Source organism: Dermacentor albipictus, chromosome 1 (assembly GCF_038994185.2).
Source record: "Dermacentor albipictus isolate Rhodes 1998 colony chromosome 1, USDA_Dalb.pri_finalv2, whole genome shotgun sequence".
NCBI lineage: Eukaryota > Metazoa > Arthropoda > Arachnida > Ixodida > Ixodidae > Dermacentor > Dermacentor albipictus.
The window spans coordinates 236,717,211-236,744,602 of record NC_091821.1 but is presented as its reverse complement, the minus strand read 5'-3'; the positions used below and the strand labels follow the sequence as shown (position 1 = coordinate 236,744,602).

The 27,392-nt window shown below is 49.3% G+C and overlaps 1 protein-coding gene across 2 annotated transcripts in view; it reads left to right on the top strand.

The window, feature by feature from the left end:
• Positions 1 to 27,392, top strand: part of cv-2 (crossveinless 2) — a 249,887-nt gene that overhangs the window by 122,428 nt on the left and 100,067 nt on the right. For both annotated transcript variants that reach the window (XM_065430950.2, XM_065430949.2), the window contains 2 exons: positions 16,688 to 16,787; positions 17,372 to 17,454. In XM_065430950.2, the coding sequence (XP_065287022.1) occupies positions 16,688 to 16,787; positions 17,372 to 17,454 (183 nt within the window). The remainder of the gene's footprint in view (positions 1 to 16,687; positions 16,788 to 17,371; positions 17,455 to 27,392) is intronic.

Sequence of the window (27,392 nt, the reverse complement as noted above, 5' to 3'; positions counted from 1 at the left end):
GGCCATAATTCTTTATTTACGTGTGTGCCGTAAAGTAAGGAAGTAAGAAGTTAATTAGTGAATTTCCATTAATTAGTTGTATATGTGTTTCGATTTCGTGTGCAAGTAATGTCCCCCTCTTTCAGTATTCCAGCTCAAAGAATGGAATTATGCTACCTGCCACAGGTTATCATTATTATTTTTTTAGTCTGTAGATCTTGAAAATTATTCGCCCTGTATATAAAAGAGGGTGTCTCAGAACTTGTTAACAGAAATCTTTTGCGCAGCTTTGAAACCGTTTAGGGTTATACGGTTAACACGATTAAGCACCGTCCTAGTCCGGGAATGTCCCATGCTCTATGCTGCTTGTCGCGCGTGCATTTAGCCCGGCGGTAAGTTTTACAAGTTGGTTGGTTGCATGCCACACAGCCATTCTCAAAAGTGCGAATTTTGCATGTCGTTCGATATCCAAGAAGTAAAAAAAAACACTGTTAAGAAAATGCAGCTAAACAGAAACAAATCGCTTACAAATCACTTGTACAGTACTCAGGATAGTTTCTTTGCTTGTTTTGTTGTTGTTGTTTTTGTTTGATTTTTTTTAAGTTTTTATACATCAGGAGTTAGCGTATACGTCTGCATTAGTCCACAACAATTTTAACAAACGTGGTAGCTACGACATCTTATTCATTCTCGTGACCTCGGCACATGCATAGACTAAAAAAATGGAGAGGTACAGAGTAATCACCGCACGCCTCCATCTTCCAGCGACGCACGCAGCCCAAGGCTGCGCGGAAGTTCAGGGCCCGTAATCACAAAAAGTTTCTTACGCTAAACTCTTCGTAAGAGCAAATTCCAGTCAATCGTGATGCTATACATATAATTAGCGAAGACGGCCGACCAATGGCGAAGAGCACCTACGAACGAAAACCTTTGCGAATTCGGCCCCAGGTTTCTCTTGATTTTTTTTTTTTAGTGCTTAGTAAACTTTTGCTGAGGCTAACTTTTTACCGATGAGTGTACATATGCCTCCTGTTTTCGGCTAATAATCATGAGCAGATACGTTTTTATTTTATATTCGTGTGATGTATGCACAGCACCAACAAGAAATGACAGCCGGAAGAAAGCGTTTGCAAAAACAAATTCTAATGTTCGAAGCACACTTGACTCCGAATCGACAAAACTTTTCGTTCGTAAGTGCTGTTTGCCAGTGCTTGCCCGCCTTCGTTATTGATATGTCCACAATCAGGACTGGTTCAAATTTGACCTTCTGAAGGAGATCCTAGCGTATAAGTACTTTTTTGGCGAACACGGGCGTCCAAATTAAGCGAAGCTTTTCATTCGTAAGCGTCGTTGGTCATTGGCCGGCCGGCTTCACTAATAATATGCCCAGCATCATGATTCGCTGGAATTTTCTCTTAAGAACAATTCTACAGCGTGAGAGCTTTTCTTTCTTTTTCCGGGAATACGGGCGCAGGGCCTGTATTCGTTAAAACAGTTCTGCGCTAGAAATTTTCGCACGAGTGTTTGTCAACAAAGTCGGTTGGACATATGATTAGCCGAAGGCGACCGGCCGATGACAGACAGCACTTACGAACGAAACGCTTTGTGAGATCGGCCTCGCAAGCAGAAGCGCGGGCCCAACACTGTTCCCCTCGGCTCACGCGACTGTCACAGTTACTTGAATTAGGCGCTCGCCCTCGTGCACAAGTCGTTCGTTTTCCGTGTAAATATAAACTTTTTCTCTAATGTTCTAATAATTTTCTAATAAAATTTTCTCCAAATAAGCTGAATTCACGAAGCTCCTCGTACCAGAGGTTTTTTTTTTTTTTGCCATTGGCTGGCAGCCTAATTCGCTAATATTATGTTTCACATCACGTACCGTGCAAGTTATATGCGCGTAAGCGTGTCATGCGTCTGTTTCCACTTAGACTCCTTGTTCACATATGCGGCATCAGTGAATGTTATCTTAGCGCATGTTCACCTTAGTGCCACGCGCGCACCGGTCTGTAATCGTCAGTGCATATATAAGTGTTGTAACTGTACTTGAGCTTGTCATACGCTGTTTCGTGGTCAGTTGAAATAAGCCTTTGTACTACGCCAGTGTCCTTGTAACAATTGGCGCTGTCAGTCATCGCTTGCTTTTCGAAAACCTAAAAGGCGCTTTTTTTGTGATGAGGCAACGCGATATCCGGGTAAAAGTTAAGCAAGTGCGGCAGTACAAATAACCCTTTCCTAAATCTTGCACGTTTCTTTTGAAAATGTAACAGAGTGTAAACATATAGGCGCTTGTGATATGGGGCGATAACTGCATAAATTAGTTTCGGAACAACTTTGCCATATCCGCACCGCATTAACCATTTGTAACGCTGTGCCACTAAGGCGGACTAAGTCAGAAGAATGCACGGAGAGAGAAAGGAAGGTTAGCCAAATGACACGCACATCCATTAATGCAAAGTGAATGGAGACGTTATACTTTAAAATTAGTCAAATTCTCGGGTTTTACGTACCAAAGCTACGATCAGACTATGAGGCACGCCGTAGTGGCGAATTCCGGATTAATTTTGACCACCTGCGTTTCTTCGGGCACCCAATGGATGGTTCACGGGCGTTTTTGCACTTCACCGCGACCAGAATGCGGCTGCATGGCCCGACATCGAGCTCGGCAGAATAGTGCCATATAGTCCCTGGATTACCACAGCGGGTATTATACTTTAGGCTTGGGTACCAGGCGCGAACACACACAGAAACAAGGAAGGAGACGGGACAGATGCGCCACTTACAGCTGCTTTAATCGGAGGCACACCACACACTTATATAGCCGTCTTAGACCCAAGGAACACAATCAGATCAAGATTGATATAGGGAAGCGAACTGGTTAGATATTTGTTTTCAGCCATACATAAAGATGTTTATTGGTCGCTGACGCACATACTTCCTTTCTTTCCGATAAAGAAAGCCTCAATTACTTCCCGAGCTTTTGTATCTTTACTTTTTGCGAGAATCCGCGCCCCTGCAAAACATGGCTCACAAGAGCGTTACGGGCAGGACTTAATGTGCTTGGGTATGTTTGGCCCTTCTTTATCTTGCTCTACATTTCTTTCATGTTCCCCAATTCGGTTGTTAGCGCAGCACCCAGTTTTCCCTATGTAGGAGCGGCCGCATCAGAGGGAGATTTCGTACACGACACCTTCGGCGCACTTCATAAACGGTCGTCCATGCTTGGTGCCGCATCCTCTTTCAACTTGACGTAGTTTTTCGATACGAGAACAAAGGCTTCCGAGCTTTTGGGGGACTGAAAACACAAGCGGCACCCCATGTCTGCTAGTAACCTTCTTCAAATTGTGGGCCATCCTGCGTACATAGGGCACCACCACAGGTCTCACCACCTCTTCCGGAGGGGGATCTTCCCCAGCTCCCATAGCCACACACTTCATTTTTTTGCAGTAGGCTTTCAGTGACTGCCATCACAATCGAATCAGGAAATCCAGCTGAAAACATACTGGCCAATTGGTTCTGGAAGCTAAACTGCATCCTGTGAGGGCACGATTTTCCGAGGGCGGATTTCAGGCAAACTGAAGCAATCCCCCTTTTTATTAACTTCGAATGGGCGGAGTCGTGTGGCAGGAGCCCTTTTTTTGCAATCTTCCTCTCATGCGGCCGCTTCTCCATAGGGAAAACTGGGTGCTGCGTTAACGACCGAATTAGGGACCATGAAAGAAATGTAGAGCAAGATAAAGAAGGGCCAAACATACCCAAACACATTAAGTCCTGCCCGCACGCTCTTGTGAGCCATGTTTTGCAGGGGCGCGGATTCTAGCAAAAAGTAAAGATACAAAAGCTCGGGAAGTAATTGAGGCTTTCTTTATCGGAAAGAAAGGAAATATGGAGCGTCAGCGACCCATCAATACATTTATATATGGCTGAAAATAAATATTTAACCAGTTCACATGATCTTGATCTGATTGTGTTCCTTGCGTCTAAGACGGCTATATAAGTGTGTGGTGTGCCTCCGATTAAAGCAGTTGTAAGTGGCGCTACGTACCGACTCCTTCCCTTCCTTGTTTCTGTGTGTGTTCGCGCCTAGTACCCAAGGTGAATTGTGACCAACTCGCCCAACAAGACGTCCTTTTATACTTTAGGCATACTTCAAAAATGTATAATGGTTAAAGCGAACGCCCTTACAATCATCTCTACATTAATTACAGACGCTCATGAGCAATACAAATGCGAACATTTGAATCTGAATGAGAAGCTCAACAGTGGCTCAACATCCGCACCGTGAATGAAATGTTCAAACTATAGGCTAAATGCTCAAAGGGACAGCTACTTGGCACTCAAAGAGAAGTACTTGTGTGTCAAGTCCTAATCTAAACTTCGTTGGCATGTGTTCAAAAATTCGGTGATCTTTTTCATATTGCTCACGGGTGAAGAAGCGCTTTGGTACTGCATCAGCGGCAGGCATTTTGTTAATACTCCCGGTATGCTTGAAGAACCTGCATCGAGCAGGAACAGCCTGGCCGATGGCTGAGTGGGGAGGGAAGGGACTCCCAACCTTTGCAAGCCCTGACCCCATCCTGGACAATTAATGAAGTTATGCTCTCTCTCTCTCTCTCTTGAAGAGCCTGTCGCCTCGGACGCATCGACGCTTTCGAATAGCTTAACTATTTCATTACCAGATAATGCAGCGTTTTACGTGTTTTCTAGTTTCTACTTTGTTTTGAAAACTATTTATTTTATTTCATTCTTTCGTTCTTGTGAACGTATCCTTGACCAGTAGCAAGAAAGAGCGAGATAAGCATGCTTTAATAGACGCAGGAAAAGTTTTTCTGGCCATGCGTCTAGCACGTACGCATCCCTGCATAGTACTCAACCACAGAACGTACATATGCTATATTCATGCCTATAGCATTCAAACATACATTATGAGTGTCAGCGACAAGGGATTTTGTTTCGCATAGCAAAAGTTGATCAGAAAGAAACGCCGACCTAAGGAGGCTTAAAGTCCGCGACTACCGAGAGTGTCGCATTTAAGACGGCCAACTGCCACTTGGGGTCACCGTGGTGCTTCTGGTGCGCTCCAGAGTGAGCGATAGCAGCGCGCACTGGCTCAAGTTTCACGAACGGGACGACTGGAGCATAAGTAGAGCGTGTGAAAAAGTCACATTCTTGGCATATGAATCGCGCCGCAGCGCAATTAGCCCCACGTTGTGCGTCAGATGAAGCCCGCTGACGCTGCCTTGTCTTCAAGGCCACGAGCGAGGTCGCGTTTCCCTCAGGTGTGTGTTGCTAAACGAAAGCACCCACGCGGCGGCCAGTACAGGAACGCCGTAAATTGTTTCAGCAGCTACCGTTTGGGGCGGCGAATTCCGGTCGACGCACGAGACTATCACGTGTCGCGACCGCGCCTCTCGCGCGGCACGGGACATTTTCGCGGCCATCCTGTGCCCCCTATCAATGTTAATTACGCGTTGCCTCTAAACTGCACTCTATATGCGCGAGAAGATTGGCTCGCCGCGCCAGCGCGTGCCGTTTTCCCCCATTTGGCATCGATAAAAGCGTTGACGGCGCGTATTTATCTTCATTTTGCAATCGCTCAGTTTATATAGGAAGCCGGACTCGTGCCCGATTACCGCCGGTTACTGGCTGTCTGTCTGCCGAAGGCCGATTCAATAACAGATGGTCAGTCCGCCCAACAATGACGCTGGCTTTGCCGTGTGTGCGTATGTGTGATAAGTGATAATCGACGTTGTCAAGGTGCGCGCGCGCCGTTATACGTGCGCTGTGCGGCCTGTCCGCGCATCTGGCGTCGTATTCGAAGCAACATTGATTGTTTAAAGCCAACGAAGTCGAGCCAGGTGAGCCCCACGGATTCAAATCCAGCTCTCCGTCGCTGCGTTTACGCGCGGGGCAACGTACTGGAGCGACGACCTTGCTCGTTTGATTACACCGCGGTGGCTTCGTTAAGCAAACTTCGCTGCAGTTTTAATCGGTGGCAGGCACGCGTCAATAGCACGGCTTCGTCAAAGAACACCGCCAAGCACTGACATGTCAAGCAAGAACACGGCCCCGATCGTTTACGCAAAGGCTCACAACCGCACCACGTACGTATATCTGCATATATATATTTCTTAATGTGACATACATACATACATACATACATACATACATACATACATACATACATACATACATACATACATACGTACGTACGTACGTACGTACGTACGTACGTACGTACATACATACATACATACATACATACATACATACATACATACATACATACATACATACATACATACATACATACATACATACATACATACATACATACATACATACATACATACATACATACATACATACATACATACATACATACATACATACATACATACATACATACATACATACATACATACATACATACATACATACATACATACATACATACATACATACATACATACATACATACATACATACATACATACATACATACATACATACATACATACATACATACATACATACATACATACATACATACATACATACATACATACATACATACATACATACATACATACATACATACATACATACATACATACATACATACATACATACATACATACATACATACATACATACATACATACATACATACATACATACATACATACATACATACATACATACATACATACATACATACATACATACATACATACATACATACATACATACATACATACATACATACATACATACATACATACATACATACATACATACATACATACATACATACATACATAAAGTTGTTCATCACCACGGATTCATTAACTCAAGTGCAGCATATTTGGATTGTTCAAACGCAGAACCCTTCTATCGCAGGGGAGGACGTCAGAGTGTTGTCCCAATAGGCACCGCGAGCGTTGAGACCTTCACTCTACACTGCCTGCGCCTCCGTGTGATTTCCATATTGAAAGGTTTCGTTCGTTCTTGCCGGCTGGGTAATCTACATTCGAACTGCTGTGAAATATCCTCCAGCATTTCATGATTATAAAAGCTTCGTAGGGCTTGCTTAGGTATCTGTTGGGATCGTGACGACGGCGACCTCAGTGATGATGATTATGATGACTCGCGCACGCGCGCGCGTGTGTGTGCGTTTGTGTGTGTGGAGAAAAATATAATAGTGCGTCACAGCAACAAATGCAAATTCAGTCCTCAATTTCAGTCTTTCGTAATCTGACCTGCCGAATAACGCAGGCCCGCAAGCACATCGGCGAAAGAAGGAAATCAAGAACACGTAGCACATGATTGCGCATGGTCCTTATAGTACCGCTAACGTGATGCACGTGCTGTGTGTTCATCTCTGTACAGTTCAACTCATTTGAAACGAATTACGAAAGAAGAGGAAGAGGAGGCGCTTCAATGAACGGTATCGCGCGGCGGTTATTCTTTAATGATATGAAGGGTCAAACCTAGTACACCGCCGTTCCCGTTATACAGTTCCTGCAAACCTTGCCTTCATAATCTACACTATACCGCACCGTGGCTGTTGGCATAGCCATGTAGCCTACTACAGGATTCACTCCGCGTGACCTGCATCCGTCCTGGTTCTTTTTCTCTTACAATCACGACACACGGGCGCGCTCCTCAGTCGTCACGCCGTAACCGCGTCGCACGTGCCTTCAAGCGCAGGAACCCTGACCACTCACCCAGTTCGAACAGACTCACTCGCACCGCTCGGGTGTTCTGTGGTCCCGCGTCGCTTATGACGTCACGGCGGCCGGAACAACGACGGGCACCCGGCCACGCGATACCTACAGATCCGCTTGGTTACTACGCAAAGGCAACTCGCTTTCTCGCTCCCGCTGGTGACTCCAGCGGCAAAGCTCCACTTCCCCGCTGCCGCTGACCGAAGACGCTCGCGCACAAGCGGCTTCATCATGTAGTTTGTACGCTGTGTTCCGGCTTCCAAGAAATGTTGCCACCGCTCTAGCGATAGACCTCCCCCCCATCCTTTGTTCTTCGTTTTTCTTCGCTGGATCGGCAGCGCAACTCGGCGGAGATAAGAACGCACGCGCGCTTTCGTTACCACGCTTCCTTCTTTTTTTTTTTTTTCGTTTGTCGGGCAGTTGACGCCATCGCGCGTCGCACGAGCGCCGCCGTCTCGTATATGCGTGTGTACCGGGCCCGGACGCGCGTCTTTCCTTATTGTAACGACATAAGAAAAACAGGACCGAGAGGAAAACATACCTTCCTCGCGGAACTACGCGGTTGTCCGCGCGCGCGTGCTCTTCACGCGATCACGACAAGCGTTACCTGCGCGAGTAACGTATCTCCCGGAATATAAATGCACGCTATAGTATACGTCTGCGTGCTCGTACGTCACTATGACCGAAAGAGTGACGTAGGTGCAAGTTTGTACTACAGCCTTCGTCATTCGCACGGGGCCAACTGCGCCCGTCTGCAGATTAGTTGCCGGACCGTGCAGCATTACTCCTGGGGCGCCTCCTCAGTGCAAGGAGGGTGAGGTTAGCCATCCGTTGCAATCTGTACGGCTTGGAAAAAATCACGAGTGCTCCCCAAGACCCCGTGGATTGTCTGGCATTGACTCTGGTCATTGTGCGCACTGAGCTACCTGACAGAAAAACTTACTGGATACAGAACATATGCGCACTTGTATTGCAGCATGCTGAATTTGCCTTGTTGCTGAAATCTGCCGAATGTATTTACAAACAATAAAAGGCAACTAATGGTGACAACAACAAGAATAACCAATGGTATAAGAACGGCACGCCATCGGATTGTTGGGCCAATAAAAGGACACGTATACGCCTCGCGTGCAAGTGATACAATGTTGGCAGAGCTTCAAAGTGGGACGCAAGAGATGAGAAAGAGATTTCGACACTAATGGAAAGAAAAGATGTTCGCCTGGCCTTTGGCCCGCGGTTAGTATGCTGCGCAGATGCCTAAATGGTCAGGCAACAAACGCTCCGAGAAAATATACGCAACAGCAACAAAAGTACACGCACTCTTAAAACTATTCACTGTCTGTAATCTGCAAAACCTATTGCCAGTGATTTTTCTTGCCTTTAGGCAACGCTAAATGGACATCCTTTGTGTACGCTTCCTCACGGGCCAGTACGGCACTTCATCCTAGAGCCCGAGTCATGATTCAAACGCAGCACAATTTTCAAATACTAGTCCGAAAGGAGTTCAGTCGCCGCCTCTTTTGAGGGGAAATATCGGTATACGTAATCAGCAGCGAGGCAACCATAGGCCGCACGCTAGAAACAAAGACAAAGTACTATCGATACATGATACCGTTCACATGTATGCCTGTAATGACACAGGAGAATAAGACCGCTAAAGGAAGCAGCCTGTGGACATGCTTTCTGGGAGCCAACAGAGGTCATTGTTCGCGCGGTCCGGCACAGCGTGTTCAAGCAGGCAAGAGCATAATCCCCGGAACTTCAAGCCGTTATGGTGTCGGGGTTCCCTAACGCGTATCGATGGCGTTGCAGGAAGGCGGCGGTACAGCGGCCTGTACGCTCGCGCCGCGGCTGCTGCAGCTGCTGCGTAAATTACATTTGCACAGCCCGGTGGCGGACGGCCCTCGTACGATTTCTGCGCGGGGCGGGTGATCCTCCATTCGGCGGCGGGCCGATCTGTCACCCGAAACCCGAGTCGAGACGCGCCTTTCCCTCCTCCACCACTCGGACCCGAATGGTCGTAAAGCAGCGCTTTTTCGGGCTCGCAGCCACTGTAGCAGTTTGTTTAAAGTGGCATCTTTGGGCGGCAGCTTTGTTTGCTTTCGCGGGGCGCTCTGCTGTTTTTCCGTCATCCGCAATCATTCCGCCAACCGAGTCTTCTATTTAAGTGGTCCGCCGGCCGCTCTGCGAGAGAGCCGGGCTCGCTGCGGGAGCTTATAAGGAGATGGCCGGCTACAAGAGGGACACGGCCGCCCCTTAATCTTGATCTTCGCGACGCGGGAAGAAAAGAAGAAAAAAAAATCTTCTCGGGTGCCCGCGAATGTTTTCTTGCTCGAAGCCGTCAGCTTCGAAATTTATTTTTGCTGCCCTTCTCGGGGGTGGGAGCGCGAGACGCGCAGTTGTTTATCTGTCATCGAGAACATTGGACACCCGTTTTGGAAGACAGCGCTATCTGAGCAAATTATACCGCGGGGGCTCTCCCACCCTGGGCAACTGAACACTCGGGAACCGCTTCCGACGTAGGCTACGCGAGGAGGAAAGGAGCGGGCCTGCATTGGCGACCTCATCGGTAGAAATGCCCGGGGCAGAGGAAAGGCTTCTCCGCTTGATGGTATACAGTGAAACTGAAAAGCTCAAAATTGCCAAATGACATGAAACGAAAGACATTCCGTGTTCACAAAAAGTTCCTACGCTAGAACTGTTCATAAGAGAAGCTGCGATCCCATCATGGTGTCTGACTTATTATTAGAGATAGCGGCCGGCCAATGGCAAAGAGTACTTATAAACGAGAAGCTTTGAGAGTGTCGCACCGGGAAGGGGGGGGGGGGGGGGGGAATTCGACAAAGCTGTTTATTTGCAAGTGCCGTTTGCCAGCGGTCGGCCGCCTTCGTTAATATTATGTCCAACATCACGATTGGCTAGAATTTTCTCTTACGAAACATCCTTGCGTAAGAGCTTTTGTGAATACGGTCCAGGAAAGCAATTCTACGTCTGTTGATTGCCATATTCAGAGACACCGACTAGCTTAACGTTTGGTGAAACACTCGTGTCACCAACGTGAGAGCTGCTTAAGCAGAACGACTGACGGCGAATTACGCTAGGCTAACCTATCCTGCTGCCGCACCACCACGGCGACCCAGTCACTTCTGAAAAGGAAAGCGTAAGGGGGTATCGCGAGTGCTCTGTTGCTTAGGGTAAATTAATGTCATGTAAATATTTATTGTTTGTTTCTTGCGATCTTTCTTTGAGTGCGCGTGTGCGTGTGTGTGTATGTCTGTGCGCGCATGCGCTCGACGAGGGAAACCGAGTACAAAGAATGAAATGGGCACCGCGCTTTATTTTTCGTGCGCACTGCCTATGACCCGAATGACGCGGAGGTATACACGCTCGCCAGTCTGCTCGGAAGCGACTGGTTTTCTCGCAGCTATTCAAGCATGTCGCCCTTCCTTTCATTCGTCGTTTTTTTTCTTGCTTGGTGGTTTTTTTTTTTCCCCAGCAGCCGTAGTCCTTCGTTGTGAATCTTCAAAGAAAGCCATCCTTCTCGAACGTGAAGAGATTAATCTATTCTCTCCCACGATCACTCAAAATTTTTTTGCGAATACCCGGACATCCGCTCCGCCGCCGAAAATAATGCGGCTTTATACTGCCCCACTATTTGCGCTTTAAAGCATGCCAGTCTTTTTTTTTTTTTTTTTGCCGTGCACTCGCGGCATGCAACAGCAACAGTGCATACTACGCTGCGTGCTCAGTGAAAGGTGATCTTTTTCTCCTTTTTTTTTCCTTTTATTTTTGCTTTTGCGGCTTGCGAATTTTGCCGAAGCAAATTATCGACGAATGCCGGGAGAAATTTCACCACGCAACTTCTGTGCAGCTGCATATATATAGGCAACGTGCATAGAGTGTGCTGTAACAGTGCGCTGTGGATTATCGCGCGTTCGATTACTGGCCACGGTGGCCGCATTGCGATGACGCGAAATGCGAGGACGCTTGAGTGCCAAGAGTTCGGAGCAGGCAGACTAAACAAAAGAAAGAACAAAAAAATGAAGGCTTCAGCTGCTTAAAGCAGAGTCCACCGCTAGCCCATCTCTCATATTCAGAGTACTACTTTATTAGTACTAAAATTTCACCAATAAGTCGATTTCGTAACGGAGAAATAATAATAATAATAATAATAATAATAGGCAGTAGAGTTTAAAGATAATTTTTACTGGTAGTTTACCCTCCCATGCGCATTTGAATAAATGAAACGGGAGGTAAATCTGAAACGAGAAGTGAGAACATTGGGGGGGGGGGGGGGGGGAGACAGGGATGTCAACCGGAAAAGCGTCTGGTCGGCTATCCTACGCTGGGAGAAGGGAAAATGTGAAAACAGATGCTTTAGCGGAAAAAAAAAAGTATCTAGACTTTAACGTGCCACTGTACTCCGTTTCTTTTTTTAAAGCAGGAAATTTTTACGCTTTCTGTGCTCCAGGGCGCGAAGGTGACGTTTCCGCCAGCCCGAATTGCGCCAGAGCTCCGAGAAAGCGAAGACTGCCGCGTGTAAATCGCGCTGACGCGAAAGGAAATCCACGGAGACGCCCAAAAGGCACCCACGGCCGACAAGGTTTCTCGGTGAGGATAGCAATAGGGGCTTGTTGGTACGGCATATCTTATTTTGTTATAGCGCAAGCTTGACACGGACAACAGAAGGCACATCTGACACACAGTAGCGTGAGATGTAGTGTGACACACAGTGTGTGTCACATGTGCCTTCTGTTGTCCGTGTCAAGCTTGCGCTATAACAAAATAAGGTTTCTCGGAACGTGCAGAAAGGGACGGAGAAGCGCTTAGGTAGTCGTCCACACGGGACATGCGCGTTTACATATTCCTTAAGCTTTTTGTTTTTCTGACTGCTGTTGATTCTCTCTGCTGCGTTCTGAATTGACCGGAAACATTGTTTTCACTAAGAACAAAGAGTAGCGTAACACACATAATGCACTCTCCTGTTATGTCTGAGCAATACTGTCTAACTACTCATTATGTCACAATTCTCACTTCAGCCATGAGTGCGGATGTAAGAGAACGATGGCTTTCTTATTTTTATTTTTTTCTGTTTTAAACGACATCTGGGTCGGTATTAACAAAATAAAAATATATTGTGCTAGAATTGCTGGTAAGAACAAATTCCAGCCAATCCTGATGCTTGACGTGTTATTAGCGAAGGCGGTCGGCCAATGACAAAGAGCACTTACGAGCGAAAAGCATTGTGCGTTCGGCCCCGGTTTTAATGCAGAGCATTCTCGTCGAGTTCAATCGTTTTCTGTAACGTGTATCTAACCGGTATCCGCCCGTTTTCGTGGGCTGATCCTGGAGTTAGTGCAGTCGAAAAATTTGGGCAGATATGGGCCGCCAAGTACGTACCGTGCTTCAGTGAACTTCTTTAATAACAACTCGGGCATGTGCCGCTGGGTATGGGCCTCTCTTTCAGAGAACCTCTTCGACGCCTTAACTTGGGTCACTGGGTGTCACAACAACGAGCAACGCCTACGTAGTGACGTCTTCGCATTACGTAGACGTCAACTGGAGTTGACTCTGCCTAGAATTCTTTTTTTTTTCATTCTCATTGTACCACTTATTGTCAACATCGGCAACCGCGACTACAACGCCCACGCGACGTTCGACTCTCCGGTACGAAGAAAGCCAGAAACCTATTCGTCTAGGTGTCGTCCCGCGTTATGCAACATTTTCCGGCGTACTTTTCTTTCCCGTTACATCACAGCACTGCGCGCTTGACGCATGTCTGTCAGGAAGCCCTTCTTCCTGCTTGTCCCGACTTCCTGCTGCGCTGGTTAGCTTCCGTGTCGGCGGAAGAATGGGGCTCGTGTTCGTTCTGAAAGCGTGAGTATGCGCGCACGCATCCTTTCCGAAGGCTGAGGAGTGGATCAATTGTGTCACTGTCCGCGCTATTTCGAAAGCTCGCACGTAGCGAACGTGGAAAGCCCAACCTTGAAGACCGATTCCTTCAAGTGCCACGGTTCCGTTCTGCACCAAGTATAGTGTGACCCACTGTACGACCGTGTGTTGCCTTCGCGCACAATCATTTTTTTCTTTTTTCTAATTTCTGGCTTCGGCGAGTTCAGGAAGCTTTTTTTTTGTTTATGGTCGATGCTGAAGAAAATGCATTCTTCATGGACGATTCCCGTGATTTTTCTTTCCTAGAAAAATTTTGGGGCATATGCAAACTTTACGTCCAGCACAGATGAAGCAGAGATGAATGTTTCTAAAGAAGATGAAATAAGAAGGAACGGCTTCGCCAATAAAAAACGTCATTACCGCAAATAACAGGCACCTGCTTTTACGAACTGTTCTAGCGAGCGAACTTTTGTGTGTGTGTGTGATTATGAGCCCCCGATCCCATATTCACAAGTAAGTTCTAACCTCCCTGCCCTTCCCTTATGACCTCTCTCTCTCTCTCTCTCTCTCTCTCTCTCTCTCTCTCTCTCTCTCTCTCTCTCTCTCTCTCTCTCTACGCTAGAACTTTACGTAAGGTCAGGCGCCAGCAGATCGTGATGTTGGACATATTATTAGCGAAGGCGTCAAGCCAATGGCAAACAGCGCTTAACTACAAAAGGATTTGTCGGTTCGGCCCCCTGATTTTTTTTTTTTTCGCCTCCACTTCTGTTCTTCTTTTCTTATCCTGTGTCGTGCCAAATGGGCGATTTCAATGATAACATCGCTGGAATATAAAAAATACGGCAGCGGGGGCCGTGTTCTCTAACGAACCAATCCATTTTCAATTATTTTCACCCTTCGATCTTGACTCGGAGGTTCCTCGGAAATCACCACGCCGCCCGCTATCGCTGCGGAATTAATTACTCCGCGCAACGCATGAGGAAAGAAGAATGGAAAATGAAGTGGGACGTTACAAAATTAGAAACCATGTGGTCGCGTTACCGAATCATTTCAGCTTTTCTTTTTCCTTTTTTTTTCCACTTCGTCACTCGTTCGCACGATGTCGCACCCCTCACCAGCTGTATTCAAGATCGGCCACTGAGCGAGACGGATGATTGAAATTTGATAAAAAAAAGGAATCAGAGGGAAAGAGGTCTTCTTCACCCCAGGTTTGAACTATATAGCTTCGAGCGACAGTAGAGAGAGGGCTTGCTTGGGATATGGTACGGTAACTATAAGGTGATGGTCAAAACATTTGGCGTCGACAAGTTATTTGATTGTTGATAACCAATAAACTGCTGGGAAGTCGTTGCCCAGCTGGGGTGTTGCCTCCGTGTGAATGTAAATATATCTCAGCGTGAACCTTGCGCATTATCGGGCCTATAGTGAATCTCGGCGGTCAGCACTCTCCGGCCAGCGCTTTGAGCATGTTTTTTTCGGGATCGCGTATTCTCCGGCACTTGCAGCGTGCTGCCGTTGCTATGTCAGCACACCGAAATGCCGCCGGGCGCGCTTTCGTCGCGGGCACGCCGGAATGTGGTGCCTCATTTAATTGCGCCGACGCGGCATGACCGCGACGCGCGCGTTATAGGCTGGGATACGAAGGGGGCGACAATGTAGAACGCACTTCCGACGCATTTACGCAGTTTCGGCGCGCCGTAACCCGGCGTCCGTTTCGCGCTTCTCGACGACGTAATCCCGACCCTATCCCGTTCTCGGATGTTGCCGATCGAAGCGATATGTCGTGCGGTAAGCATTTCGACCACAATTAACGCCGCGGCTATCGTGAAGCGCGAAATGGACGTGCCGACGCCGAGTGACGCGGCGCCTGAATACACGTCGCGAATTCGCCTTCCATGCAGTTGCAGCTTAATCGGCGAGCCTTCCGAATCCGGTACGCGGCGGCGACGGCCGGAGCGCAGTCGCCCCCCACCCCGAAGAACGCGGCGGGCAACAGCTCGCGCTGTCCGAGTCTGCGCCGCCCAGTTCCTTGAGCGGGCGCGCAATCTGATCGGGCGCGTGACCCTCGCCGGGGCCAATTTCCAGGCCCGCAGAGTACGCCGCCAGTGCTGTCACGCATGAGAGGACGCGCGCGCGCGCTCCCTGCGTGCACCAGCGCACACTATCGTCGCCATCGGCACCCGCGCACCGTTGTTCGGTTTGAAGTAGTTTGGGTGCGCGGATCTTGCTTCGCCCAGTTGTCCCGCCGCCGAGCGGCTTTTGTTCGGGTCGCCGATAAACGCGCCCGTGGCGTAAAAGCGTTACAGAGAGGCGCGCCTGCTGCTCGCCGAGTGTCGCGACTTGCAACAGTGTAATCGCGACGCGAGCGGCAGAAGCGCCGGCGCGTTGCGGCGTCAAGCGAGGGATGCCGCGTTCATGCAGCACGCCACTGCGCCGACAGACCTCTCGCCCGGGTGTGGAGCGCCGAAGGATGTTGTAAATCGAGCTGCTAGTTGACATACTTTGCGAAATCGCCTTTTTCACCTCAACTGAGAGCATCTGTAAAAAAAAAAAAAGAATACGAACGATGTCAGCAACGTATCGTTACGTTTGGAACGTAGGCTCGGACAGATGTTTCTCTTTTTTTTTTCTTTTGGGGGTGAAGGGAGGGGGGGGGGCGTACGTCGCTCGAATCATCAATGGCATTTTGTATCGTTCGCGCGAAATTGCTTTGCGTCGCCTTTTTGCTATAAACGCTTACAATGGGCACAGCGACAGTTGTCCATGTCTTCGGCACTATACGCCAAGGTAGCCCGTAGCAGTGCGCAGAAAATGGTTTCGCCATTATGCGAATTAAGTTATACTCTCAAGAAAAAGAAAAAAATAACGAAGAACAAAACGAATACGTGGATTTCTTACACAAAACAGCCTAGGCGGCTCTGCATGGGGCGGGGCAGTGGTCAGTCATGATTTGGAGCATCTGGGCGTCCTTCTCACAGCATTGCTTTGCAGGCACGCACGTCTTGGACGCCGCGCGTGACGGCGTCGCGCTTAAGCGGCGCTATTAAAACGCAGCTCCTTGCGGCACGCTTTTCTCCGTCCCTTTGCAGAATAGCGTGGTGCAGTGTGGACGCGAGACATGCCCCCTGCCAAGAGGCTGCTACTTCCTGCAGGAGTCCAAGGGAAACAAGTGCTGCGACGTCTGCAAAGGTAACGCGCTCCCGCGGCACGCGCAAGTTCTCCCGTTGAGGCGATTAACGGTGCGCACTGCCGCTCTCCGTATAGCCTTGCTACACGCCCGATTCGCTACTCAGCTTTCACTGCACGAGGCGGCTGGATGAACGCGTGCGCCTAATTGTAGCTGCACTTACGCGGGGGCAACCATTTAGCTCGGTGCCCCTCAGCCCTGCATTTGCCAACCTGCATACCCTGGCCACTGCAGGTTTGCTCATTACATAAAGACCCGTAAGCTGTCACGCCAGAACAATTCGACAGAATGAAGAGAAAACGGGACAGGGAGTTAGTCAGACTAGTCTCTCTCGTAAACATAGGAAAAGCAATGGTGTAATGCCAGGCTGCAACTTGTTAAACGCTAACACTGTGTGCAGCCCTGGCGAGGCTGTATTGGCTGCGTCGGCGCGACGCGGTTCTTTTAATGCACATGAAGCAGGCACCATGGTAACTTTAGGTAACCGTATTCTTAAACCCTGTTGCGTAGGTGTGGTCTCATTGATGCGAAATATGTTACTACCACAGCTTCATCTTCGCATATATGTGCTCGACTGTTTCTGCAGGCTGCGTCTACAAAGGCCGAGTCTATGCCAGCTCGGAGGAATGGACTGATCCCCAAGATCCGTGTCGCCGATTCTTCTGTCAGGTGAGAATCCACCCTCTCACTTCCAACTCCTCAACCATGGCTACATGAGAAGTGAGAGATGAGTTCAGACAGATCATGAGCACTAGGCAAAGCCCAGCGTGTCTGTACAGTTGTGCAGTACGCGACGGCAACGGAGATTACGGACATTGCAGCAGCATACGCCGCTAAACACGCGTGAGGCACATCCTCCAATGTGTAAAGGCACATCCTCCAATATATCTGCTGGCAAGCAGAGTTACCGATCTGTTTCGCGCTCATGACACATGGCTCCCAGTAGACGTTTCATGACCTAGCGAACTTTTTCTATGGTGTTGGACTGCGCATGGTATACCGACATATGGAAAAGTTTTATACCGCATTTTTCCAGAAATGTCGAGGTTAGGGCGCTCGTGAAGACTGAATTGGTCCGACTGAATTTTCGGTGGGAAACTGACTTCGCGCAAAGATGGACAAAAGCGTGTTCACTATCTCGACCGAGCTTAGCCCTTTCAAGGGCACTGCTTCAGGGAACTTGGTTGCGGGGCACAGTACCGTAAGAATGTGACGGTAGCCGGACTGAGAGGCGGGTAGAGGTCCTATCCGTACATATTGCTAGTCTAAGAAACGGTTCCATAATTATTGGAACGAGTTTCATGGGGCACGTGGTAAGCCTTGTCCCCAGGCTTACTACTGCGATGGCATGTGCCGCTGCTTTTTACGCATGCTTCTGTTTTCCAAAAGCACCCGGGTCAGTAGAATTCCTGCAACAAGTAGTCCTTAGTTTTTCGAATGCCAAGGTGTCCGGACCAAAGGATCCCGTGGAGCATGTGCAGCAGATTCTGGCGGTAGCACTGTGGCATTCCTAGTTGATCAAACTGGACTCCTTTTCTATCACGATACCTTCGATAGAGAACGCCTGGCCTCTTCTGGAACATTGTGTTTTTATTAGCAATCCCCGCCTCACCGTTGGGCTCAAGGTTCCGAAGAGTGGGGTCACATTCTTGCTCAGTGACCAATGTCCAGGTTGTTGCATTCAACAGCTTTCGCCTGCATTCCGTTTCCCGAGGTACCACATGCTCCCCGTTCTTTCTCAAAACTGCCGGCTCTTCCTGACTCAGTGCGGTGGCCTGTTCTTTAATCGACGCGCCTTCAACGACCTCGCTTTCACTGGTAACCTCAATAGCGCTCTTTGAGGTTTCCTTATGTAAGGCTGTGCCCTCCTTTGCTGGGGTTGCACATGCTACCTTTGCCGCGAGTTGTCGTGCCTTAGATCTTGTTAGAGCTTGCACCATTCCTTCTCCGAAAACAACTCCCCTGCTCCGCAGCAACTCGTCGGATTTCTTTAAAAACAAATATGGATATTGCAGTGGGAGGTGCGCTGACACGAAGGCTTCTGTGTCAAATGTTCCGAAAGGACCCTCAACGCGGACTCTGGCTGCCGGTAAACAAATACTGCTAGCCTCTGCTGCTTGCTTTATCCAAGCGCATTCTTGTGTAAACTGACCTTCGTTATACGTATGAGGAATGAACGACGTCCATCGTGGCGGCCGAGTCCCGGAGTACGCGACAAGGCTTGCCGTTCACTACGAGGTCTCGAACGTGCGGTTTTAACGATCTCATATTGTCACCACTATTGCTCACTGACAAAAAGACCACTTTTAGATCGCTCCAACCGACGGCAATATGTCCTGCCTTCTGTCAGCTGAAGCACACGACTGGCTTTTTAGCTTCAAAAGCCTTCTTTTTGTTGCTCAGCCTTGAATTCTGGTGGCTTCTTCGTTCCCTCTCGGTTCTTCTCGTCATTACTGGTCGCTGACTCCGCTCTCTCCTTTCCTTTGTACGATCTCGACCTTGACCAACGCTCCTCCTTGTCGGATTTGTATCTATTCTCCTTCCTGAGCGCTTCTTTACTCTCGGGGCCTCGGCGCGATACGTACTCCTCAGCAAGTTCTACCGCCCTTGCGACTGTCTCCACGCTTGACCTACTGCACCTAATACTTTATGTTTTCAGGCAGTCGGCGGAAAAATTGTTCCAGCCCAAAGCACTCTGCCACTTTATCGTGGTCACCAAAAGCTCCGGCTTCTCTTAGCCACTATTTCATGTTGGCCATTAACGAGTATGCGAACTCGGCGTAGTACTCGTTTCTAGCTTTTTCGGCTTCCCTGAACTTTGTTCAGAATGCTTCGGCCAAGAACTTGTACTTTCAGAAGACTAGACGTTACTTTGTCATAGTCCTCTGAATCTTCTTTTTCCATGCGGGCTATTGCGTCTGCAACCTCTCATAGCAGCAACATCAGCAGTCGTTGCGGCCACGTGTCTCTCAGAAATGCAGCCTTCTCACATGTACGCTCAAAGTTCACCAAGAAGAGGCCCGCATCCCCTCCCACTTGGTATGACTGCATCGAGTCCTTCATTTTTCGCTCGCTTTCTCTCGAGATGGCAGTCGCTTCTCCGGTATTTTAAGCCCTCAATATCTCAAGCTCAAAGCGCTTCATCTCGACCGCTTCACGTGACGCGTTCGTGTTCCTCTTTGCCCCCGTCCTGATCAGCGCTATTTTCTGGCCTCACGTGCTACACGCTCGTGTTCCTTTTTTTCCCCCTTAATGCTACTTAAACATTCTTCTAGTTCCTCGTCGTCTGCCCCGATTGCCTCGATCACCTCAATCATCTCTGGCTTTCTCTTTCTCTCTGGAATTTATATGTTCAGTTCACTGGCCATCTCTAGCAATTCGGACTTCTTTAACGCCTTCAGGTCCGTGGCTGTCCCTAGTGCTTCAATTTCTTCACTACTACACAACCATGACGTACTCTGAGAACACTCGTCAACGGCTGCTACTATGACTTCTCTGTACTTCCCTCAAAACATACGCAAACCCAGGTGATATCTCAGTGAAGAAAAGCCGTGCCCTCGCCAACTGCTGTCATGAATCCTGCGACGCTCGTTCCGAAGTTGCTATCCAGAGACGTTGTTTATTGCCAGGACAAAACGTGGTCGATCCCATGAACTGCCAACTAAGTGTTGCGACGTCGGTTACTTGAACCTCGACCGGCGTTACTATTGGTTAGCGTGGCGTTGTCGGCTGGCCGCAGGCGTCCGGGAGATCCATCGCGACCAAACAGGGGCGAGGCGATTTCTAGTGCGAAACTTGCACTGTTCATTACATAGTAACGAAGTAAGAATGAAAGAAGAGGATACAAAAAGATACGTTGCGAGGGCGCTTAAATAGGTCCGCTAAAATCGTGGGCGGGATTTTGCTCACGCCAACGTCACATGGTATGTACCGAGACCGGCCGGTGATTGGCAGCTGCTCCATCTCTCCTAGGCAATGTTTTCCGTGCTTGCCTCCGCTGGCGGTAGCCCGTGGGTCCCGTTTGGTTCGAGGAAAGAGGGCCTCCCCGTGACTCACGCAGTTTGGGAAAGGCGCCCCTGCCCTCCCTCCCCCTCCTCTGTCCCACACATGCACATAGAGGCCCGTGATCACTGCGGGGCGCCAATAAGACCGGGAACCACCTGATATACCCACAGGAATTTGGGATCTACCCTGCACTTCCCCATGAGCCATGATTTCTAGATAATCCTAGTTGCACTGGGTGCTTCACGCCAATCGTAACACGATTGACTTGTGGCCTTCATTCATAATGCTTTGTCCAGCGTCAGGAGTGGTTGGAATTTTCTCTCCCGAACAATTCTATAGCATAAAAGCGTTTCGTGTGGTAACTTGTAGAATTGTTCGTAAGAAAAATATTTGCCAATTCTGACGGTGGTGGACATAATATTAGCGAAGGCGGCTAGCTAATGGCAAAGATCACTTACGAAAGTAAACCTTTGTGAACTCGACCCCTGGGCCCAATTGTTTGTAAGAGAAAATTTCAGCCAATCATGACGCGGGGCTTCTTATTAGCGAAGCCGTCCGGCCAGTGGCCAAAAGCACTTACGAACGAAAAGGTTCGTGAATTCGGCCCCTGGTTGCCTTTCTTTTTTCTTCATATACATTTATTATATAGGGTTAGTACGTGTGCGTCTCTGTGGCATGTGTCTGCGTGTTACACGGCAAATGGGGCAGTGTTGATTTCTTGACGGTGTCAAGAAATAGCCGGCTGCTGTAATGCAGGCGATCTTCGCTTCTTAAACGACGACAAATGTAAACAAGAAGCGGACATTGGAGCGAGGCGGGTGCAAGGACAGTCGCTTGCCTCTATTCAGGAGTACGTGTCAAATGCACACTGCATCAAAGTGGTATTTGAAATGGCGCTTCATTGCGTCTCTCAGAGTTGAGCCTGTCCGCCGCCGCCGAAAAAAAAAAACATTACTTGCAGCTGCTCCGCAGAACGTGCCGAAGCTCGCGTTCAGAGTCCTCATTTGCGATTGCGTATCGTCTGGTCATTATAGGTCACATCTAAACCACAAAGCCACGGTTAGCGCGGCTATCGTTTGCAGCTGCTGAGCACGCATGCAAAGGCCACAGTGATCTTTTTAGTATGGCGATTTTCTTCGCTCGTTCTGCAGTTTTTTTTTTATTATTACGAAAATGAGAGCGAGAAAGTGACAGCTGTTAAAAAGGAAAGAAACCGGTTTAGCTGTTTACTTATTGGCGAGCTATCTTATAAGTGTCATATGAGCATGCCAACGAGCACATGCAATGCCAGCGAACACACGCAATCCGCACAAATCATGGTGAGAAGCGACTACATCAGGATCCACAATTTCCGGCCATATATTTTAAGAGAACCTGCTACCACATATATCCGTACCACTTTTTATTGTTTTCAAGCGGCGAACTCCGCAATAGCGTCTGCGCGTGACGTACTGGGACGGCAATTGTTCTGAAATACATGTGCATATCACGCACCAGTATTTTCGTTCGTAGGTGTTGCGTACGCCATTGGCCGGCAGCCTTCGCTAATGATATGCCCGCCATCCCGATGCCCGAAACATCCGTTCCCCGTATGTCTTGTATCTCTAATCATCTACATAAGATCAAGTGGGATCCCGTATGAAAGCGCAGGTGCGGGGCATATGCGTTTCTTTAATAGGGTTGGTTGTCATGCGCTCTTAGAAACAGTCGATAGGGTAAACACGCTTTTTTTTTTTAAATAGATGCCGAGATGGCGGAGTCGCAAAGCTTTTAGTTCGTAAGTGCTCTTTACCATTGCCTGGCAGTCTTCGCTAATAATATGTCCAGCATCAGGCTTGTCTCGGATTTTCTCTAACGAATAATCAGGCTTGTCTCGGATTTTCTCTTACGAATAAGTCTAGGGTAAAAGCTTTTTGTTTATACGGGTCCTGTTCTCGTGGTGTACTGTGTAAATGAGCCTTTAAAAACACTGCTCCCGTATTCGCAAAGCATATTTGTATGCCGGAACAAGGTGGTAAGACGAGGCGCGCGTCAATCGTGCTGCCGGCTATTATACTACTTGAGAACTTGGTCAGCTAACGATTAATAGTTCTTGCGAAGTAAATGCTTTGTGAATTCGAGCCCCCCACCCTCTTTTTTTTTTTGTTTAATTCTTCTTCTACAGCGCTCTACCTTTAGCAAGCATTCAAGACCGTTCATGTTGCAGCTTTGAGTTATAGCGCTATGTTGAGCTTGTCACAAGACTCGAAACTTGAAAAACAACCGAATATAGAGATTGTAGTGCGAGTTTCCGTGAAAAAAAAAAATTAAACGTCCATTTAAGTACTCCTGCGTTAACGAAGCAGGAATCAACATCGATACAAAGAGCCGCTCGACTGTCCTCGTAGTAGCGCTATAAGGATAATTGAGAGAAGCGTGTAACCTGACACATCAATAGCCAACATGGCCTGCCATGCCTGTGACGGGCTTCACTGTCTCTGCGCGCCGAGATTTGAGGGCCCCGCCAAAGTGCTGCGTCACGAAAGAGCCGAACCTGGGAACAAAAAAATGCGCTGCTGAGATAAGCGGACGAGGAAAGGCGGCCGGCGAGAGAGACGCCGTACAAGCAGCGACAACAGCTGCACCGGTCGGCCGCCGACATTCGGAGGTCGCAGAGGCGAAGTGCCGGGCCGACCCGAAAAGAGGAGCGGGGATCCTTCTTTCCGGGGAGGAGGCGCCTCTCCATCGGTAGTGGCCACCGCGGAGACGAGAAAGTCCATCTACGCGGCTGCCGATGTGTAGCGGCCACTACAAAAAGCCCGCCCGGCCGGCCGGGACAGACGAGTGTGTCGAAAACATTCCCAGCACTCGCGGAATGCTTAGAGGAAGAGACAGTATCGCAGGGGCGTCTCTTTAGCATGCGTGCCGTGTCGGCCAAACTGGAAGCCGCGCGTATACGGCGGTGATGGTCCACTTGGCAGGGAAGCCGCGCTCCGCGAGGTCGCCCGAGACGACGGCGGGAGGGGGGAGTCATCGCGCGCGCTTGCGACCGATATCGCGTCGTATCGCAGTTTCATTGCCCTAATTGCCGCTTATATGGGCTTTTTAAGCCGGCCATCTCGACAGGAATATATATATATATATATATATATATATATATATATATATATATATATATATATATATATATATATATATATATCGAAGCGCGTGCGAGAACCCACGACCGCGCGAGATTGCCATCGCTGTGCAAAGGAAGGGAGCGGGAAAAAAAAAAAACGAAAGTGCCCCCGCGCGTGCGTGCGCGCACTGCGTTTCTGACACAGCGCCGCCCACAGCAGACACCGGCAGTGAAAGACGCGGCGAGGGCGCCGCGCCCGGAGCACTTGTCCGAGGGGCACTCGCCGCCCTTCGAGAGATTTTCCTCACCTCTCCTGAAGTGACACGGGGTTCTAGAGCGTGGTGCGAAACCGCGCGCCCACCCTCGGGTGCTAACAAGCGTTTCATATTCCGTGCACGTTAGCGCAAAATTTGTTCGCTTTGCGCAATACTGAGTATTACGGAGATGTCACCCTTGTTAGCTGTGCAATACCGCCCTCAAAAAAAACGAGGGGGGGGGGGGTGGAGTTGTATGTCTGTGGGGGGGACCTCGTACGTAATGCGCGTCTGGCGCATTTTTCTCTGCACTAAGGTGTTTTTTTTTTTTTCGCATAAGTCAGAAGCTCATTCGCTGATTCGTTTCGAAAATTTAAGCCGATGCAAGTAAATTCAGTAAGCTGACAAACGCGAGGGAAGCCTTGCGCCCGCTGATTGAGCCTGGAGTTGCTCGAAGCATCGATACTGGAGCGTGCGCGGCTGGCGGGGAAGTTCCCGCGGGGCTCCTTTGCTGGTGCGAGAAGTGAAGGAAAAGAAAAAGGAAAGGGTGCCCGGATGCACACGTGTCACCGTTTGCGTTGCGCGCGGACTGGTGCTGCGCACCGCGAGGTAGCGGCGTCGCCCGAAGGCGGGCTGACCGCTGTTGCATAAAAGGCGGCTCCCGAGAAGACGGCAGCGCGGCCGTCGCGCTTGACGCGCGAGGCACGAGCGGTTCCGCGCGCAACACTGATCGGCGGCCGCCGAGCAACCCCAGCGGCCGCCCAGGCGAGATTCTATCGCCTTGAGAGCTCCAAACTGGTTTTTATTACCGCCGGTCCACACGTCCAATTCCGGTTGTCCGTGTCAAGACGATCGTGACGTTGACGGAGGCTTTCCTGTTTGCTCAGCGCTAAGCCATGGCGGCCTTTTGATTATAAACATCGCGGCCGGCCGCCCATCAGCGCTGAAGAGGTGTGCGGAAAAAGCGCCGATTTCTCTCGCTGAATAGCGTGCACAAAAGCCCGAGCTGTTCGCTTTGCAGGGGACGCGGGCCCGCAGTGGCTAGCTAGCGCAATCAAATCAGCGCGGTCGTTTGAGAGCATTAACTCACTGCGGCGCACCATAAGTGTAATGGTTGTACGCTTCAGATCTGACACGTTACGGAGCACATTTACAGGAGTCTGTTTCTCGTTATATGGGACAAATTCTCTCTGTAGGCATCAGCAGAAGACGAAGACGCACTTGTTGTTCGGGATACTGATGCATAGTAGATGCAGTAAGCCATGTTGGCCCACTTTGTTTGCAATATACAACGAAACCTTCACTCTAGCTTCTTCAGCGCTCCTTGGCTGTTAAAAGCATACAGCCCTAACTTGATTCGCCCACGAATACTACTTGTCCGAGAGGAGTCGGATGACTTCGACCAAAAAAAGCGTCCTGCTGCAGCTGTAAAGTGGTTGCAACGCAGTCGTTGCAATGCATTAGAACATTGGAGTTCACCGGAACGTGTCAACTCGCGACTGCACTCCTTTGACCCTTCATTGCGCCTTCCACTGCCGCCTAATTTATCTCGATGCAATCCAACTTTACTGTGTCCCTATGTGGTTGGGCGCCGCTTCTACCAACTCCTTTGCTTCCGTATCGGCATGATGGACAGCGCTTCCTGCAGCGTTTGTGATAGCGACGAGACCATAGATCATGTCCTTATCTATACTGCCCTTCTTTTGACTACGAAATACGGGCATTGCGTGTCGCTTTAATCGGTATGGACGACGGAGCGTTCAGAGAAGAAAAACATACTGGAACAATGGACTTGACCGTCATACGCGCAGCTGGCCACAAGAGCGCTGCTGCGCTTTTTGAAAACGTCTGAGCTCTGCGGCCGCATTTGATTGCGTGATGAACGCTGTCGTGCGGGCGCGCGTCACTTATTTTCCTTCTGCCTTTCCTTTTTCCTTTACTAGTTGCCCGCCTTCCCCTTCCCCACAGCAGGGTAGCGAAGCAGCTGTAACGTGGGTTACCTCCCTGTCTTTCCTTTTCTCTCTCTACCTCTCTGCCCCTCACTGCATCTGTGGATGAGCCAAGAGAAGCGGTTCGAATTTACGTGAGCCCATTTCGAAGTAGCTGTATTGCTCTGCTGCGATCTCAAATCGCATTCTTCTCTGCGTTGTGCAGCTGGCTATTCTCCCAGCAGTAACTCTGGCATTTAGAGCCCCCTTTGGGAGCCACTTGTCCATTAATACATGTAGGCATGCTGGCTTGTCGTGTGGCAGACGAGTTCGTGTACACTAGAGTACAAGCAGAGTTTCGTGGCGAAAGCGGACCTTCAGCCTTGACTTTGCTCGAATGCGCGCAGCCCGAGTGTGCCACTGGAGTCGGTCCTGTCGTGTCGCCTTCTTCTTCTTGCCTCCATCCGTTCTGGCCTACTCTTTGTTTGGTTTGAGTGTCGAGTTTCTCTAAAACAAGTTTCCAGTCGTGATGAGGCGTAGACGAGGAATGTGGCTGAGAGAGACCCGGGGGCTTCGCCTATCTTTCGAAAATAAACACTCGGACGCCGTCGTTGGTTGCTTGAGGAAAAAGCGCGGATGGGCGTCGGTGGTGATTCCTTTGAATGGGGCTTCTCGGCGGTCTCTCTCCTCGCTGAGTGGTCCGTGACAAATGGTGAGACGTATCTGCCCCTAGATTGTTGGCTGAAAGCCCCAAAGCTGTTGTGTCCCGAGTCCCCACGGGTCCCGGCACAGGCCCAGCGGGAGCGGTCCGGGACGACCACTCCCCCGAATCAGATAAGGGTTCCTCCCTTCCTGCTCGGAGTTGCCGCGCGAGGGCCCCGAATCAACACGAGGTGTAATTGGATTTATACCATTAGGAGAGCCATTAAGATGGGCCGCCCACAAACGACCGGTCGTTAACCATCCTATGGACAAGAACTTTAGGTCCGTGCGCGCGCATTTTACCACTCCAATGCTCGCAGGCGCATGAGCGCCCCCACGCGTTTCATGTCGCCACCAAACACGCTGCCGCTCGATGCAGCTTTTGGGTTACAGTTATCCACTAGCACGCAACCGCCATTCCCCCTCTGGCAAACTATGCCCACCTTTTTAAAGCTGGCACTTTCCGGCAGCTTTCGCGGCGTCTCCGTAGCCGCATTGATCTCCAGGAAACGCTATGGTTCCATTGTCTATTATTAATACGAAAATGCTTAGCCTCTATAAGCTTAGCCTTATAGTTTTCGGTGCTTTGCATTGCATTGCGAAAGCGGGTTACAAGGC